Below are 20,734 nucleotides of genomic sequence, written 5' to 3'. Positions count from 1 at the left end.
CTGGGCTGCAGAGAATGACGATTGAACTAAGGTCAGCATTATTTGACATGCTAGCAAGAGGCAGGGGGGAAATGGAGCCTCATGTACCATCTGGCCAAACAGCACTTGAACTCCACACTGCTGCAAATAGCACATGCCTAGGAAACTTCTGGTGAACGACATTTGAAGAAGTACAGAGTGTGTCAGTAAGTAGGATGTCATGAGGATATAAACTCTCAATTTCTGAGGCTAATATCTGCAGAGCCCTACCCTAGAGATACATTAAGTGACAAGTGAGGCCCAGGATACACAGGCAATTCCCACACTGACAAAGGAAGATGGGATTGAGCATACCTTAAGGATGAGTCTGCAATTCATTTTAGATACAACATCATATATCAACCTACAAAAACTGGCATGGTCTCATTGTCTTCTCTATGGACAGTATTTATCTCCATATCTCAAAAAGATATTTTTTCTCATTATTTTCCCCATTGTTTTAATAAGTAAAAAGGGACTATGTATTTTACGTTCAGTTGTAAAAGTAGGACCTTGTATTTAAATGATGAACAAACTGCAGAGGGATATTTGTCTACTGGCAAGTACTTTCTTTTTTGTGTAAAGGCATGTTGCCCTATTAGTACTTTTTAAAGTAACTCTTTTAAAAGTCTTAAATTTCTTACTAGACATTCTTTTCCTCACTTAGCCACTGACAATTTGTTTCCCCTACCTTTGTTTGGTGAGTCTAAAGTAATGATCAAACATATCAAGAAATTATGTCTTCCTTCTCATCTAGAATACGTGCTTCTTGCTTGGTGCTTTTTTAATTCTTTTGCTAAAATTGCAAGCCAGCAAAACCCAATTAGCGGCCATACACAAAATTTGTATGTGTATGTCATTACTACAGAAGGCACAACATATAAAAGGCTTTCAAGTGTATGTAAAGCAAGCAAACGAACAAATTAATTAGTGTAATCAGTGTAACTCCTGATTCTTGGAGGTATTCCTAAAAATACCCAATTTGTATTTATAAAATATAACCCATTTTTCCTTGAAATGTAAATGTCAAGCTAACAGTGTCATTTTAATCAGATGTATTGACTGTGACCAGGAATCATCATAAAAGATAACCTTTTTACTCGGTATGTCTGTAAAAGCAGGTAGAATCCTCAGAGGAGCTAAAGAGTTTAACCAGGGGACAGAGCTAGAGTAGCTTTCAACCTGTTATTTGCTTCTGTATATGTATGGGTCAGTGATTCTATTAAAATGAGTACATCAGTTCTGCTTATTATTCACAGATTTCTTAAAAAGAATAAGAAAAAATACATGAAATAAAGAATCACTGAGAGTGAACTGACAGTAATTTAATTAGTTACAAAGCAACTACAAAAATGGTGTTGGTTTCTACATGGCATATCAGAAAGCTATCCCATACATAGCAGTAACATCATTTCTTTAAGCAATCGCTAGGTTTGTAAGCAACCTATGAATCTCATTCATCATTTTCTCACTAGACCTTTCAAATTACAAATACCATGAGAAATATATATTGAAGACTGTCAGGGATATCATGGATTAACTTTGAAAGAGAAAATAATATTTTCAGAAAAAGGTTGTGAAAGAGACAGACACAAAAAATGTGGTTACATTTAATTAATTGTCATTAAATTATTTTTTTCAGGCCTAACTCCTGAAATACCCTGAACTTCCTCAAATGTAGTCTGCTTCCCAGAGCTTACTGCAAGCTTAAGTTCTCTTTCATAAATTAAAAACTTTGCATCCCGTTCCCCATGAAGCAAAGACAATTTAATGTTATGATTGTTGGTTTTCAACAGCATTATATGTGCAGTATTACAGATGTAAAACACCTCAATTAAAGGCTGCTTTCTCCTTTAACAGATACAAGGAACGATTTTTCCAGCTCCAAATTTTAACCCTATTATGGATGCCCAGTTGCTAGGAGGAGCCCTACAGGGGATTAGTGAGTATCTTGACCGATTACACCATTATTTTTTTTTTCTTTCAGAAAGCTCTCATAAAATAACAAGCGTTAGGCAAAATAAACACTCATAAAATTAAAAGTGTCACCATGTATCTGTTGATTCTTCAAGTTATCGGAGTAAGACACAGTGGTGATGTCCAAATAAATCATGTATTTGCATTTACAGGAACTAAGAGGTGATTAAGATTTATCTAAAGTCTACACCAACACTTACAGTAATGAATGCTTTCCTTGAGAAAATAATTAAAAGAAAAATGGAATTCTGTGTTATGTCACTACAGTGAAGACCAGCAAAAGAAAAGTTTTTAACTGTAACTTCAACAATTAACTGTTACCAGGGATGTTAAGTCTTTCAGTCATCAAGAATTAAAAATAAATGGAGTAGACAGTTTACAGAATTTATTAGCTTTTACTCTGGAGAAATTTTTGCTTTCAGTCTATGTACAAAAAAGATTTTTTTCACCAAAGCATTTTTCTGTCTTAAGATTTTTGTGTTTTCCTGTTGAACATTGTTGGTATTGCTGAGGGTCAGAATATTGATTTTATTTTTTTTTCCTATTTGAAACATTTTCCTAACATTAATATTGTTTTCTCTATCACAATTTTTATACCTCTTGGGCTTTTCGCAAGGTTGTACAGCACCAAATCTTGCATTTTGTTTTCAGGTTTTTTAATGGAAATGTGAGGACTCAGACCTAATGTCAAATGAACCACAATGAGTGTTATTGATCAAGAAGAATCTGAAGTATCTGTTTGATTAAGTTGGCTACAGATGAAAAGTTTTAAACATTTTGCTAAACTTCAAACAGTACTTTTAATGCAATGTTGCTAACATGATAATGCAGAGATTATTCTCTTCATTTAATACTTTAAATACAAGTGCATTAACCTCACTTTTAATTTACGTCTCAAAGTACATGGAACAAAGTTTTAATTTCAAGGACAATTGGCAAAATAAAAAGTTCAGCTTCAGAGGAGTTTGGCTCTGTAACTTTAAAGGCATTGACACACTGACCCCGACTCTTGCACACGACATTTGTTCTTGTGAGGAGGTTCAGTCACATATGTTGTCCCACTGATACCAGTGGTATTACACAAATGAATAAAGTTATTTAGGTTTTTAAATATTTACCGAATCCTTCTTAATTTTTACTGTAGAGACTATATAAGCTGAACAGATTCCCTGATAATTATTTTCTGAAAAGTAAAAAGAAATCCTTATGCACAGTTTCAGTAATACTTCCATTGTGTGAGTTTTGTGGAAATGAATCAGACTGATGTTAAATCAGTGTCTTGCTGAAAAGCTGGTGTCATTGTGGCTAGGTGATCCAGAAGAAAGAGAACAAAACCTGGTATATAATGAACAAATACAGACTTCCTCTGCCAATTTAAAAAAAAAAATATTCAATGTCCAACTACATTTGTGTCAAAATGGAACCTGTAGGTTATAGATTATATGATCAAATCTGTCTAACAAAGCTGTAATAGGTACAGAATGAGTATCTGTAACATATACATATATGCCTATATAACAATGACTGACAGAAACTTGAGAGACTACACTTCTCCATTCTGATGCTAGCTGATCCCCATGCTTCCCAGCCTAGTTCACCTCTGCTGCAAGTGTGATGAAGTCAATTGAGATACATTTACAGTGGAATGTCATTAAAACGCTCAGCCATATGAAATTACTAATAGCCAGTTTGGGGATGGAAAAAAAAATCTAGAATGATAAAATAAATTTCAGAATATGTTAAGCATTATCTTCTTTTTCACAAGCAGAAAATACTGACTCATTATAGAAGTTTAGCAGCATGCTCTAGCCATCAAACAAAAGATCAAAGGCAACCTTCAACAAAATGCCCTTGGAAACAGGTTAAATGTTATATTTTTAAAAAATTCATAACTTATTTTATATAATTCCTCTGAAAAGATATATCTTTCAGTTTCTCAACAAATGGTCTGACCATAATTTGTCATTCCCATAAAAAGTTCCCTAATCCTGAAATGACAATTTAATCAATATCAACAGTACATACAAGTATGACTTCCCAGGCTCAGCCACAAATTCTGCTAGTGTGCCGAGTTCTAAGTAGATGAAAGTCTCTGTCTGTTTTATTGATGCTTTCAAATCCATTGAGCTTGAGAGAGATGGCGATGCATCTGATAATAACAGACTACTTCACTTTTTGCTGATATTACACCAGCAAGTGAAAGGTACATAAGCACGGTAAATATAACTGATGTTGGTAAATACCAGTGGGATATTTATCTGTTGATCTTTTTTTTTCAAGAAATAAGGTTAATGTTCTCGAACATGAACAATCACAAATTTTAGTAAATAACTACGCTTTGTTAATTTAGAGTCTGTGTCATGTTTCCTTTACAGGTTGTGAAAAAGATGTGTTGATTGATATCCTAACGCAGCGTTGCAATTCACAGCGGCTTATGATTGCCGAGGCGTACAGAGACATGTATGGCAGGGTATGACGCAAACATTTTATACTTTCATTACTTCTGTTTCTCCTGTATCCAGTGCAGTCAGTCAGCCCTACTCTCAGGTCAGTCACTGGAACCAAAAACCTGGCAGACAGCTAGCTGGCACCAAAAGATTGGCACACAATTTTGCTCATTTAACTATCAATACCTCTGATGGTTTCAAATTGTCATTTATATAGCAGTAGAAGTATGCCTGCCACACACAAAATTTAAAAAAAAAAAAAAGGCATAGAAGTTCTTCTATAGTTTATTCTCGTTTATTCTCCTCTTCTATTGACCAAACCAGAAATTCTGGACAGACTTATTTCTCCTTCTATGTGCTTTGGGAAGTTTTTGCATTCTTTTTTCAAGTTTTTGGATTACATAGTAAAAAAGTATTGTAATTGGGTTGAAACACCAAAGAAAAACACCATACCGACAATTATAGGTAGTTATATCTTACTGATGCACTGATTTAATGTTCTCATCTAAAGCACTAACATTCTCAGACCTCATACCATGTAATCCCATCCATACACTAAGGACAATACTCATCTGAGCTGCTTAATGTTAAATTTATGAATCTTTGAAAGGCGTTTCAAAAATTTTAAGACATAAAAAGTTAGCTTTTTTTCCAAATGCATTTTATCCACATTTACTGTATATAACAAGGTAATTTTTTTAACATGAGTTCTTAAACATAAGCAGAGATAGATATACTCGTTCTATTTCCAGATCTAGTATTGCTAACCAAATAACTTTGGGAAAACTGCAATGCCTGCAGTTTCCTCAGTTACCCCAGCTGTATAAGGACAAAAATAATAGCAACACAATAAATAAAAAAATGCCTATGAAACAACAGTGCCTTTAAATTCATACCTGTCAGACATATTCAAACAACCTGAAGCACTATAAAGCCAGTGGCCACGGACCTAAAGATCTAGAACTGAAAAAGCCAAAGTAAACCTCAGATGTCATTTTTAAGAATTTCAGTGTCTAAAACCATGAATAATAATAGAAGGGAAAGGCAAGCAAACTATTTTCATATTCCAGTAATGAGCTACATAAAATTCTGAAACTCATGGACCCAATCTTGCACATACACCCATAATTTTAATTTAAATGAATCTGTTAAGCACTGGGTATACTTGATATCTCAAGATATTCTTGATAGCTTTCAAAAATACCCCAACTAGTTCTACCTTTTGTTATGTGGAAAAGGGGGTCAGTACAAATTAGTTCTATTCTAGTTCAGAGATGAAATAAGAATGCTGGGGGGTTTTGTCTCACCTGTGATAGTGGATATACTGAAATAGCTGATATGGTTAGTGCTCCATGTAATTTATTTGATTTATCCCTCAAAAGTTTGCTATCCTGGGTAGGAAATGCCAAATGGGATGGGATGTATCTTGCCCTGAATTGCTGCAGTTCACACTTCAGAAAATACTTTAGCACACATCGGTCACAGCATTTCACTGGCTGTAATCTGTATTAATGGATATACTACATAGGGAAATGTGCCATTCAGTGGTTCCAGCTTATGAGTGGTAAACTCTGCAACTGAGAAGACAGACAGCTAGGCAATAACAGTTTTAGCCTTCTCAGTTAAATCTATGTCAATCCAATCCTCCACCCTCTCAATTTCAATTCAGTCTGTTCAATATGGTAGCCCCTATGCCCATTCATTTGACAAATGTAAAGTGTGACACATTAAACAAGAAATATATAAAAAAAGAAAAGAAAACCCTGAACTGGCTGCATGATTCAGACATACAGACAAGCTTTAAGATTCCTTCTTACAATTAGCCTTTGAGGATTTCTTATAAAAGAGACAAATAAGGAAATGTTAATAAGGACAACTTACAGTTGTCTTTTCTTATTTTTTAATACTTCACTTCTCTTAGTTCTGATTGCAGGAGTAATTTTTAATTAGTATCCATTTGTATTATTAATCCATTTTCCCACAGACATGTTGTCAGAAGTGAAATGTCTTAATGAATTAATTTCTATTCCATGTGTGATCGAGTGGTTGTCAAATGCATCTAATGTGCGTTCACTGAAGACTGCGTGCATTTCTTCCTTGCTCCTTCATTGCTACTCCAGCTACTAATTTAATTATATTCAGATAGGTATCAAAACCAAAGTACAGGCCTGAAAAAGATGCATCTCAGAAAAAAGAACAGTTTATGTCATGGGAATAATTTCTGGTACTCTTTTAAATTCAGACTTAGGTCAGAACATATCTGATGGCTGCCCAGTCCTGTACAGAAATAAAATAAAAAATAAAAAATGAGTGCACAAGTATCCTCTTAATCAGAAACAGCAATAGTATAACTAACAAGCTTTTGGCATTCGCAGTGTTTTGAAGAATGCTACTGGGAAAGGGGAGAGTGGGGAGGAAACTCTCATCCATTAGTCAGCTACCTGGCAAGCGAGTACTGAGACACATGCCAGGGAAGAAGGGGGGTTCCTTTTTATTAATCCAGCATCTGTCAGAAGTAGTGAATTCAGTTTGAATGTAATATATACATAAATTGAAGCACATAAGCAAACAGATATTTTTATGTACTAGGATCAATATGGATGATTTTTTAAATTTTAAATTATTCACATAATGAGTAACACTGAAAAAAGCACAAGAAATCACCTGTATTCTATGGGATTTGACTTCCAAAGGTCCTTAGCTCCCACAGATTCTCACAGGGAATATGCTAAGGGAAACAGCAGATGCTCTGCCATGGTACTCAAGTTTCCAAGACTTTAAGCATTAGTTGCACTTAAACCCCTGAATTTTCTTCTGTATTCTAATGAACCAAAAATCAACAATCCTATGTGGTCTATTTGCTTGTGTGTCTATTGTCATCTCACTCATACTATTAAAAGAAGCAGCTACTATTCAAAAGAATATTTTTCTTACTTAGTTTTAGCCAGAATTCATTTTCAACAGTTCATCTTCATTCATTTACAGAGAAAACCACTAATACTTTTTTTAAGCTGTCTTCATAAAGTGCAACTACTGAAATAACCCTGTCTATGCATTTTACTTTTTCTTTTCAAGGATCTGATAACAGACCTAAAAGAAAATCTCTCTCATCACTTCAAAGAAGTCATGGTTGGCTTGATGTATCCACCTGCCTCCTATGATGCCCATGAGCTCTGGCATGCCTTGAAGGTACTTGTCTAATTCAGAATTGTTTAGAATCACAGTCATTAATTACAGTACTGAACGTATGTTAAATTGATTATTTTTCACATTTAAATGGTTGATAAACTGCTGGAATTTAGTACATGGAATAGTGTACTACTATGTGGGTCATCAGATATACACTACACTAGGTCTACTACACCAGGTCATCAGATAAACAGTGCTACATGAAGTTTATTCATTGGTATGCTAAAACCAGCATAAATAATATCCTAGTCATGTAAAAAATACAACTGATTCAATATCCATGGTAAACTTGGTAAGTGAAGAAATATTTATACACGGAAATGTGAGGCCCTGGTCCTGCAAGCATTTATGTATGTTACAAACAAGATTTATTTGAACAGCCAGTGCCATGCACTAAGCCTCCACCTCTGAAGAGACCAATACTTCTTTAGTAGAACATGTCTTTACATAAACACTTACAAATTACTCCGTGACAAAGCAATGATTACTCTACTCAGATTGAACTGATTGCACATTTTGAAGAAAATATTTCCTATTCTGCCCAGGATCTGAGCCTGTACTCCCTAAATAACTGAAGTTTTGAAACTAACAAAAACACTTTTTCAAAGGTTATGTAATTAAATGGTGAAATTCATTCCCGCAGGGCATTGTGGGGGACAGAAGCTCAAATCAGTTCATAAAGGACTTCAACAAATTCTTAGAAAACTGGTCTGCTGTTGGCTATTGAAAATGATAACCCTTGGCAAATTCCTTCTCAGAAAATTCCTAAATTGCCAGTTCCTGGAAGATGGGAATATATCAGAGCTCAACAGTGTTGTTCTTTTCTTTTTGCCACTGTCCACTGTCACAAATAAAATACAGATTACACAACTCTGAGCAAGGTGATCTATCTTACATATTTTGAGAATCCCCTCAAAAAAAAAAACATTACAACTCTTTTTTGTTGTCCTTCAGACACTTAAAGCAATGCACTTTTTAGAACTACTGATGTATTTTTAATCATAGTTGGCATTAAAAGGATTGTGAAATATCATTGGTAGCACTGGAAGCATGGCTTTTATTAAAATTATTGACAAGATTGCCAAAGTTTTATTTTTTTCTAAATGTGGCTCAAAGTTAACATTTCCTATAGCATTCTATCTTGATCTGGATTCATATGGCCAAAGTAAACAGGCCATACGTGTCTCCAGCCTCGGGCTTGATGTCATGTTCTCCCATTATCCCAAATGCAGAATACTCACCAACATTATATATGTGCATATCAAAACCAGCATATGCAGCAAACCTTACGTCAATTCAAGTTCGAAAAATTAATTCAAACCCTGTGGGAAAATACACTGTTTTGCAGCACCACATGCCTGGCCATGATGCTTCCCTTAAATACCAAATTCTACTGTAGACATTACAGACCGTAACATTCCTAAATAAATAAGTAAGTTTTAAAAAAGATGATAGAAGCACAACATAATACTTGTACTCATATATACTTCAGATTACCTGAACACTTGCTGGGGATTTATGCTCAATCTTTGCATCTGATTTCTTTGAGCAAATCCTAAATTCTTACTAAAGCTCTAAAATTCTTCCCACTATGTTTTTGTCAACATTAGTCTTGCTTCACTCCCCACTTGTTAATGTACGTGCTGAAATTCAGATTATGTACGAATATATTTGCAATACAGGGTTCTACTATTCAATTAAAGTCATTTTCTATTTAAACAGGTAGACTGTGCAAAAGTACACTCTGCATTGCTCGAGCAGAGACTGCTATTCTTTTGTTACTTCTGATAAGCACAGCATTGCTTTCTTCTAAAAGATGTGGTTTCTACTAACAACACCTTTTAATATTTACTTCTTTCCACACAGGGAGCGGACACAGAAGAAAAATGTCTAATTGACATATTAGCCTCAAGATCAAACATGGAGATCTTCCAGATGAAAGAAGCCTACTTAATGCGTAATGGTTTTTGCAAGTGCATAGTAGCAGTTGTACTATGTGTGCTCTGGATGTATTAGCACACATGAAAGAACTGAACTGCAAAAATGACTTCTCAATACTAAATGGTTCCCTTTCCCTTCCTCTCCCACAACTATATACAAAAGGCTGAAGCAAAATGCTTCAGGTTGAAAATATGTCATAGTATTTTTGAGATGTATTACTGACTATGACATTTGAAATACTTGGCAGACACATTTGGGGATTTTCAGAAACTTGCGCATTTTTAAAAAAAGTACATAAGCTGTTTTCCTTCAAAAAGTGCTTACTCAGGCTGGACTCTCCAGTCACCTGCCTTGAGGGGTCATTTCCGAGTATCCCACCATCATACAGCAGCAGCAGCGGTAGGGCTGTGCCCGTGGGTGGGTGGACAGGTGAGATGGGGCAGCAGCTGAAGCCCCTCAGCAGGGCCTAAGACAGACCTGGCAGCCCCGTGGCTGGGTCCATGTAGAACCTGCGTGGGTTACTGTGGAATAGTCACTATAGAAAATGGACTTGTATTAGCACCCCATTTTTTTATCCTTTGTTTGCTAATCTTCACTAGCACTATTCAGAACATGTTCATTTGTGATTTAGATTATACGTTTTTGTTTTAACCTAGAATATAATAATGATCTTCAACAAGATATTGATTCTGAGACTTCAGGTCACTTCAGAGATACGCTCATGAACCTTGCTCAGGTATTGTAAAAACAAGTAGCATGACTTACATTTCTAAGAAATTCATAACTTCTGATACTGTTTGAGAAGTCTGAAATTTTAAGGTGATTATAGTTAAAGCTAGTTCAATAGGGCTACACTTTTGAATGAGAGAGGGGAAAGAGCAGAATTTAATTCCTTCATCTACTTTGACTTTGGCTTTCAGATGGAGGCAAAGGTCAACAGACTATTTCATTAAGTCTCTGGAAAAATCTCAAATCTCAAAAGGAGTCCACTTGCAGTACAAATGAGATTTTCATTTTTAAAGCTCTATTTACTCCGTTGTTAGAATATATGGTTCATAATTCAGTCTAGGCATTATGTAAAAATGGAGATATATCCATATTTTATGATGAAAGAAAGTACTAAATAGTCCTCTGGTTTAAACATTATGTTCTTTGTGCTACTGCACGTACTAAGATACAGTATGTTTGCACACAGGCAAACAAATGATCACTATCACACACCGACTTTTGCAGTTTTACCAGTTCATAGTTTTATGCAACAAAGTTGGTCATACTTGTCAGATCAAGACTTCTCATTCCCATTGCAGTCACTGTGCTCATTATCTTAAAAATCTTTTGCAAACCAGAGTAATAAATAATGACAAAAGCACTGCCAGGAGATAACAGCATACATACGCATACTGTACTTTTATATATGTGTGTCTGGGGAAAAATATTTCTTACTAAGATTTGAAAGGGAAGTAGGCTTCACTGAGATACAGATATAAACAGCAGATATTTCAAATGTATAAGCTATAAGCAGGAAATATTTTTTCTAATGTTAGATGTTTTTTCCCTGTAATAAGGAAAATTCTTCCTTGCATAAAAATGAAGAGCTATAGGTAAAGCAACGTCACTTCTCGCCTTTATTAAAACCACGAGACACGTTTTACTTGTCAAAAGAACTAATTTAGAATAAATTATCTGAGACTGAATTATTAGCCCTTATTTTCTTAAACCACAGATGTTCATCATTCATCAAGAGGTGTGAAATCAGCAGCTTCTAAGCTACCACGATCTAACTGCTATTTTTCACAAGATAAAGAATAGTTGCAGGAAAATACAACTTTATTCAGTTATACTGTATATTTCTGAAGACTTTAAGTTGATCCGTGTTCAGATACGGTCATATATTAAAAGTCAGTGCTATTTCATTAAAATATACCCATTCTAGTACCATGCAATTTGGAGAAGATTATTCTATACCAACATTTCCAATGCATCCCTTAATGTTTTTTTCAGAAATCCTTTGCTTTGATTTCTATTAAATCTTGGGACTTAGGACATACACATCTGAGTGCGGATACAAGTAAATGTGTTTCACGTATGGAGAGCAAACTATTCAATTGCAATAGTGTGGTATTTACAGATTTCATGTCCACACTGAGGCAGATTAGAAGTTATAAGTTCTGGAATAGTTATTCCTTCCTAAATAAATGAACTGAGTTAAAAATTCAGGCTAACTAGTATTGTAGTATGAAAACAAACAGAAGCTTTTTATTCTAATTCTCTTTTTTTGGATATTAATTACAATATCATTTTCTACAATTTAAAAAAATAATTATACATATTGTGGGATTCTCCAGCAAAACTATGCCGAGTACTGTTAAATGTTACTGAGAAAAGTGGCCATCTGACTTATGTAGAGTATTATATAACTTATTTTATTGTTCACTTGTCTGTCTTTTTTTCCTGTGTTTTCTCGTGTATGTAACTTTATGCAGTCATTCCAGCATAATTTCCTTCAAGTAATTAATCTTGTTAGTAGGAATTCCACTGTGTGAAATACATACAATTTAATTAAAATATAAATTAACATTTTTAATGGAAAGAGCTACAAATCAGTCATTCTACAAGTTGACAGCCAATACATAATTTTAATCCTCCCTTTCACATATAGGGTAAAATGACTGTAAATTTTAAACTAAATTGCTTCAAACATGTATCATTAAGGCAGTGATTACATGCAGCTTGAGATTGTTAAGAGTTCTGCAACCAAGGCTGATGTGTACCCTTACAAGACAATTATGGTTAAAAAAGCAATTCCAAAAGTTGTGTGCTCTTCTCTTTTTCTAAGAATTATATAATTCAGATGACAGTGTGTTTACTAAAGCATATCAACTTGATTTGTGTAACTGGAAAGCTATTAAATATATGGGAAAATTAGAAGTATTCATCTGTGGTTTATGTATCAAAGTTGTCAAACAATTTCCTAGTCTTGGATCTTGATTTTAGACAATAAGTATGAGCAAGTAAAACCTACATTATTTGATGTGCCTGCTCGTATGGTTTGTGCACAGAGAAAAAAAAATGAGAAATTGATCAGAAATAATCAGTGAATGGCAAATGTTACTCTTATCCTTGTTTTCCCCTCATAGTTACATATTATAGTAAGCAATATAACATACATAATACTGGAAATGGTGGTGGGATGGTGGTGGTAAGGTAAAACCTTATTTAAAATGGGACTAAAAATGGGATAGGTTTACCCACTTTGCCCATTTTTTCCTCTTACATGACCATTTGTCATTCCAGAGTTCCTCTACATAGAGGAAATGAAGACATAACATGACAACTTGAAGATATTTTCTACAGTTGCAAAGTCAACAATTGAATGCTTTGATCCAATCTAAAAGCTTATATATGTTATCTCAAGAAATGAAACATAGCTTCATATAGAGACAACTATATATTCCTACAATCTTTTAGGATTTAACATTTGAAGACAACGTATCTTTTTTTCCCCCCCAGGGAACAAGGATGGAAGGATATGCAGATCCTTCTACAGCTGCTCAGGATGCAATGGTAAATATAGTCAGATGTGAGCTTCTCAAACATGAAAAAAGAGCAAATACAAACGTTGGAAAGTGATTTAGGACTTACTTAAAATCTTTTGCATTTTTTTTCCTTTTTCTGGTATACTAGATTCTATGGGAAGCATGTCAGCAGAAAACAGGCGAACACAAAAACATGCTGCAAATGATTCTCTGCAACAAGAGTTACCAGCAGTTGTGGATGGGTAATACAGCGGTTAGCCGTTTGAACATAGAAAGGAAAAAATCTGCCTTGCTAATAAAGCCATGGCTTACATACCAAGAAGCTCAGTGTGCAGCAGGGTATTAGCCTGAAATCTAAGCGTGAACTGTTGGAGCTCTCAGACTCCCACTGATGTTAATGGGATTTGGGAAGTAATGCAAAACTGAACTTTGCCTGATGACTACAGACAGCTGTAGATAGAACAGACAGACGGCAGGATGCCTAATAACAGGCAGAAGAATGCATGACCAAAGAAAGGCATAGGCTACGGCTGCACAGAGTTTACACACAACACCACAGGATGAGGCAGATTCTCTTTTAACTACTTTCTTCATTTTTCTTAATTCTTTGCTATGAGTGGAAACACCTTGGGAGAGGCAGTTGGAGTATTTTCAACAAAGTTTGTATGTGAAAACATATTGCTGTGTTGAAGCTTTGCCCTGGAAGTTTCAAAGAGGTTTTTGATGGGAGCACTTCGAGGTCCACATCCACTCTCTCATAATGAACACACACACAGAAACATAATGGGACATTTCTATTTAAAATACATGATCAGACATAATTACAGATTGCAAGAAATTTATGTGACATCATCCAGATCTTCCACTGTAGAAAAGAAACCTGTTGTATCTGTTTCATGACAAGTTTGAGATGTTTTTTGCTCTGCAGTGGAAAAACAGGCTGTTTGGTGACAAGTTTATCGCTGTGCAGCCAGCTGTATTTCTTATGCCAACTTCTAACAGTAGCTTAGAACTACTTTACTGTCATGGATCAACAAACTAATTCTTCTATCATGACTTCTGTAAGGCTGGTGATGATAGGATTAACATAATGTAACACACCTTATGCTCTACTCTCTTTCTGGAAAAGGGATTTGAGGGTTCTGCCTGTAATGTAGTCCTCCGTAAGTTTTGTAGTAAGCACTGAGTCAAAAACTTTCCTCCTTCCCTAAAGAAGTAAGCACACCCTGTGTGTGTAAGTCTGGATACTTGCATTATCCAGAGAGTGTCCATGTCTGGATACTAACATGTTACACATGTCGTGCCATGGTGCCCTGGTTTGACCCAAACCACGACACGGGGCTTCTTGTCATAATCTGTGAATCTGGCCAGTTTTAGCCAAGCTGAGCAAGGAAGTTGTCTTCATGACATGACATTCTTACAAGTTTCGTCAACAGAGGCTGCTAGACAGAGAATTTATTAAAGCTTCCAGTGAAACAGAAGCATCGGCATGCATTCATTTTATACCGTACACTGGAGAAGCCAGAGAGAACGTCCTGGAAGGCAGATTTCAGGCTACTCATTTAGACTTCCTTACCTGGGGCATATAAACATAGTGAAACACTGAGAATAAACAGGCAAAAGAATAAACTCCATAGCTATAGTACTAGGGGGAAGCAGGGGAAAAAGAATGCAAGTTGATCATTATTAATGAACTAGAATAAAGCAAGATATTTTTTTTTCCCACAAGTTTTCCAGGAGTTCCAAAATATCTCTGGGCAAGACATAGTAGATGCCATTAACGAATGCTATGATGGATACTTTCAAGAACTACTGGTTGCAATAGGTAATGTAAAAATGTTATTTTATACTAGCAGTAATCTCTTAATAAAAATCTAGTATGATGTTTCCAATGCATCAAGAATATAATTTTTCTGATATTTTTATCCACTTTATTCCCCTATATTGTGTAATTAAATTCTCAGAGACAATTAGAAAAGAATATTTAAACTACTTTTTCATGTTTGTGTAAATCTAAAAATGTATATACACAGCACGAGATTCTGACTGAGCAGAACTAGTATCTGTTCTTTATTTGATAACACATTTTGTGTGATCAAGGTAACTGCATTACCAAGTGATTCTACACAAATTAAATAACTGGCAAAGTTTTCAGGAGTTCAGTGGTCTATAAACAAGTTCCAAGCTCTATGTGCCTTTTTTCCCCCTTTATAGAATAAGGATAATAATATTTCTACAGAGATGTCATGTGAGCGTATTCACTGATATTTAATAAGCACTTCCATGCAACAGCAATATGTACCCACCCAAAATAAGTACCAGACTTTTAAAATTATAGATACAGTTATGTTTGTGAAAACCCATAGCTTAATTTTAAGCTGAGTCATGAACAGCACTACCCAGATTTATATTTCAAGGAGCCCAAAGCCAATAGATGTTATTTTACAATAATCGTATGTTTACCTGTTGCAACTCCTCTCTCCTAGTTCTCTGTGTTCGTGACAAGCCTTCCTACTTTGCTTACAGGCTTTATAATGCAATTCATGTAAGTAGTCTTTCTTCCTCCATAAAAAGTAGCTTCCCTATTTTTTTGTTTGCTTGATTATTCTTAAACAAGTACTTACAAATCAGTCTGTTCAGTCTTTCAGGTGTGATTGCGTATTTTAAAACTGTTGGTACCTACGTAAATTTCAAAGCAGTAGTGCTTAAGCAACAGTTAGAATTTATTAGTAACAGGTTAAATACTTAAATTCCTTTAAAAAATATCTGTCTGGTAACTGTCAATTTGCTTTTTTATAAATAGAAGATATTTCTTTTCTACGGATTGTATCTCCCCCTGCTGTGTACAACTCAATGTGCACTTTTCTTATCATGCAGTTTTTGTATCTAGAGATTTAATAACTATCACTAAAAATTGAATCATAAATTAATGTTACAAAAAAACAAGTCATCCTATTTTCTTGTGGGGCTCAATGTATGTATGCAGGTTCTTTTATCTTGGTGTGTAAGTGCTAACATACTAAAACAAATGACTGCCAAGAAGGAATGTGGGTAAATACAAAGAAACACCTACAAATTCTTCCTACTAGACATCACTGAAGACATTTTCTTTTGTTTTTCATTCACTAGTGAAAATAATGAGGCATTGTTATAGGAAAAATAAAGTATAATCTTTTAAGTGTAATCTTTAGAAGATGGTCATAAAAGCTAGCCATGGCTAAAATGTGAAGTATCATCTTAAGCAGGAACGGCAAAGATAGGATTCAAGCCAGAACCATTGAACAAAACTATTCAGCGACACTTCAACAGGGCCCCAGTATCCTCTTCCAGATGCTGCCACTACTGCTGTCCCCTGTTTCAGCTAAACCAGCAGCAGTGGCAGCAAAGAACCAAGGAAAAACCCACAGGCTGAGAAGAAGAGGCAGTATTCTGTCTGAATGGTCAGAAGAGGATTCTGGCACATGACATGCAAAAGGTTTGCCAAAAGTACCAGCAAATACCAGCTACCAGGGAAAGTAATGTCGCTCAAAGGTCCTGTATTAAGACTGGTCTTCAAGTTAAAACGCCATTTTGAAGTTTAAGAAATACCACATAGATACTTTTCTTCTATATTATATTCAGGTGATATATGTGATGCAGGAAAAAGTTTTTAATGATTAAGACTAAACATTTGCTTTTTTTTTAATTAATATTTTACTCTCTTTTCTCAGTGTTTTAATGAACACAGATAATTCTCAAAAGAAATGCAAGAATTTAAAATAGCTTCTGTTCTGGCAACAAAGTTATGTCCAGATTATACCAAAAGCTTTTTATATGTCCATTTATAATACAATATAATAAAACACACCCAGGATTCTAATGCTTAAAATCATAGTCCATAAAGGTTTATAAGAAAGATTTTAACCTAGCCTTCAAGCATGTATCAAATTATCCATATGCAGCTTTGTAACATATCTCATTACTTGGTTTTTGGAGAATAAGATTTCAATATCAATAGCTAGTCAATAAAATCACGATTTAGCTTTCAACAATCCATATTGGTCTTCAGTCATCCCAACCCTAAATCTGTTTTAATTACTTTTATTGCCACTAGATGTCCCCGTTCTCCACACAATTGCAATATGAAAATTTATTTAGAAGCAGTTACAATAAAACACAGCTGAATACAAGCTATGTAAATTTTAAATCAATAGTTAAAAATCTCACTGAAATCACATTCGGCAGAAGTTGTTGTGAAATAGATTATTGGCTTCCGTATAGGGGTATAGAGCACAAGTCTGATGAGGAGCGGCTGAGGGAGCTGGGGTTGTTCAGCCTGGAGAAAAGGAGGCTGAGGGGAGACATTATAGCTCTCTACAACTACCTGAAAGGAGGTTGTAGCAAGGTGGGGGTCGGTCTCTTCTCCCAAGTAACAAGCGATAGAACAACAGGAAATGGCCTCAAGTTGCACCAAGGGAGGTTTAGGGTGGATATTAGGAAAAATTTCTCCACTGAAAGGGTGGTCAAGCATTGGAAGAGGCTGCCCAGGGAAGTGGTGGAGGTATTTAAAAGATGTGTAGACGTGGTGCTTAGTGATGTGGTTTAGTGATGTTTTTTTGTCAGTGTTAGGTTGATGGTTGGACTCGATGATCTGAAAGGTCCCTTCCAACCTAGGCAATTGACAGTCACAACAGCTGCCTACAAACGGCATACCTAAGACTACTGAAAAAAGTTCATCAGATTTTTCTTTAAAACACTGATATGTGGGGAGTCTCAAGTTATTCAGTACATGAATTCTATTAAAACTCAGTAGGATAAAACCTTTGAAAGCTCAGACTTCTTTAAAATCTATTATACCTTTATGGGTAGCCTAATTAATTGGCTTATCTATCAAACATTAATATGAGCATATACAGATAGGCAAACACCTATTGTCCAACTGCCAAGTTTCCTCTCAATTTCTTTTCTTTTTAGGACTTTGGCTTCCACAATAAAACAGTTATAAGGATTCTCATTGCCAGGAGTGAGATTGACTTGATGAATATTCGACGGCGATACAAAGAGAGATATGGGAAATCACTCTTTCATGACATTAAAGTAAGTTTTTACACACTTTTGCATATATTGAGCACTGGTGCCACACAGACTGTGCCAAGCCCTACCAGAAAAATAGAGGTTTAATCTCCATTGAATTACTTGGGTTTTTTAAATTAAAAAAATGCAATGTATAAAAATAATAGCTTATCTTTTCAGTGCCTCGGGCTGACTTCAGTAAGTGAGCAGTAAATTCTCAACTCACCCTCATTCAATATGACTTTGTCCCTCCCCAATAGCAAGAGGAGGATTTACCGGGCAGGACAATGTATGCTGAGGAATAGTTTGCATGAATAGTTTCTAGACTAATTGATACCATCTTCTTTAACACTGTCCTGCAAGGTTAGGCTGCTACCACTTTTGTGCAAAACCAAAATAAAAATCTGGTCCTATCCTTGCACTTAGGTAGTTTCAACTTTCAGAAAAACTATTCCTCTTGTACTCTTGCTCTGTATCTTAAAACAAAACCCTAACACTGTTTAATTAATTAATAAAAATTACTCTTGCTAAGACACTTTACCTTTTTTATGTCGCTATAATCCAACTGTAAGTTATGCAGTAACTGTAAGAAATTGCTCAATTTTTTGGTATTGAACTTGAGAAGTATTAAACAAGTTTTATCCAGCGTTTCAAAGGGAGATTGTTTCTAGCTGCCCAAGCAATCAAAGCTCAAGGTATGTGAAATTAAAAAAAAACTTGGCCTAGAATCCTTATGAAAACACTATAATATTTTACAAAACCTTACAACATCAGTCTAGGCCTTGTCACACAGCAAAAGAAGAAAAATTAAGAGAACGTATAGTCACAGAAATGCTGATTTATTTTTTTTCTTGCAGCATTTTGCTTCAGGGCATTATGAGAGTGCTTTACTTGCTATATGTGCTGGTGATGCTGAAGATTATTGAGGAAGAAGAAGATGAACTTTGAAGGCTGTATAAATCTATTTTAAATAGAAATTGAAGCTATACACAATACACTAACTGTAAGAGATTCCTATTCTGTATAATAGAACAGAAAAAATCAGTGCTAATATTGAGTCTTTCTTGAGACAGGAAAAAATGTTGGCAGGAACATAGTTTTATCCCTAGTACTAATTAATATTTCTGTTTCTATGATTAATGCAAATTAATGAAGCAAGTAGTTAAGAAACACCATGTAAGCATAAGTTTATCATTTAGTCTCACAACATCACAAACATTAAGACAATAGGCTCTAGAAGAACCTATTCACTTCCACCCTGGAGAGAAAAAATGTTTTGTTTTCTTTACTTCTAGCAGCACGATTTCTTCCTTTAAGTATTCTTTTTCTTTTCTTTCCCACTTCTCATACCTCATATTTTATGCTCTTTAACATTATTAGTTCAGTTACTATCAAAGTAAGCATCTGCCCCAGTCTATTAACAGTCACTCACCAAGGAGTGCTTTTGTATTATCTTTCACTTACCCCACATACTTAACGGCATTTCCCTTCTTCCGTTTGAAATGAAAGAAAAAATTAGAATCAAGTATGCCAAACCATTCTCAATTTATGCCATGCACTGCAAACTCCTGGAAGACGAAGCAGTACATAGCTTTGAGCAGAGAAGTTCCAGAGGATTAAACTCTGAAATTCCATTTGCACCTCTCTCATTTTAATCACTAATTGAATATTGACCTTCAGAGCACCGAGGTATTTCCAGGATGCCCCAGGTGGTAGCAGTAGGCAACACTGCACCTCCAAATGATGCTGAAGGATGCAGCGCTCCTCAGAGTACCAGCAAACACAGCCTGATAACACCTGGTGACAACAACTCAGACCACAAGGAGGAAAAGAGGCAGAGCCCGGCCCTGAGCCGTCATCCCGTGGGAAAATGTGACAGTGCTTTTAAATACCCCGAGCCTATGCAGTGCAGCCTACCGATGAGCCTCCAGCCCCTGCCTTTGTGCCTGCTCTGTGTCTCTCACGAAAACGGGCGCAACTAAGGGGAAACGTGGTAACGTTCACTAAAATAACTGCCCTTCGTTTTTCTCCTGCAGCTACAAGGTTTCCAACTTGACACAGACGTTTGATGTTTTTTTTTAAATAGGTACTTTTTGCAAGTATAGCTCAGTATGACTGAATAAAGCGCTACTATAAAAACATACGAATACATAGTTGCTTTTATGCTGTTTGCACCTGTCCCTTGCCTCAGCCTGTGAGAACGTTACTTTCAGTGTACCTTGCTTTTTTGCAAACACTGGCTGTGTTACAAATCTATTGATTTACAATAAACTTAAAATCTTAGGTGACTCCCTCTTCAGTTTGACACATTTCAAAATATTTCAGGTGGATGATGTAATTATTAAGCCAGAACTTTGGAAGGAATGGCTCTGGGAGGAAAAATAAACTAAGAACAAAAGTGAGAATGAGATGAGCACTATCCTAATCTGTCGGCATGAGCAAAATCCTAAACTTAAATCATATAATGATTTTGTAACTGTAGTTAGAGGTAGCTAATAACAGCCGTACCTCAGCACCGTGGAGTTACTTCGCTTAAACTCCGTATAGTTGCAGCCAGGAATAAGGACACCTCTC

General features: G+C 35.5%; 1 protein-coding gene across 1 annotated transcript; it reads left to right on the top strand.

Annotated features, from left to right (window-relative positions):
* The first annotated feature begins 1,884 nt into the window (after positions 1-1,884).
* On the top strand, positions 1,885-19,086 carry ANXA10 (annexin A10). The gene is made up of 11 exons (XM_054204043.1): positions 1,885-1,960; positions 4,371-4,465; positions 7,518-7,631; positions 9,498-9,588; positions 10,229-10,308; positions 13,083-13,136; positions 13,257-13,350; positions 14,838-14,933; positions 15,595-15,653; positions 18,062-18,184; positions 19,018-19,086. The coding sequence occupies exons 1-11, from the start codon at positions 1,921-1,923 to the stop codon at positions 19,084-19,086; spliced, it is 915 nt and encodes a 304-aa protein (XP_054060018.1). The 5' UTR covers positions 1,885-1,920.
* Positions 19,087-20,734: the final 1,648 nt, after the last annotated feature.

Source organism: Rissa tridactyla, chromosome 5, assembly GCF_028500815.1.
Source record: "Rissa tridactyla isolate bRisTri1 chromosome 5, bRisTri1.patW.cur.20221130, whole genome shotgun sequence".
NCBI classification, from domain to species: domain Eukaryota; kingdom Metazoa; phylum Chordata; class Aves; order Charadriiformes; family Laridae; genus Rissa; species Rissa tridactyla.
This window is presented reverse-complemented; position numbering and strand designations above follow the sequence as displayed.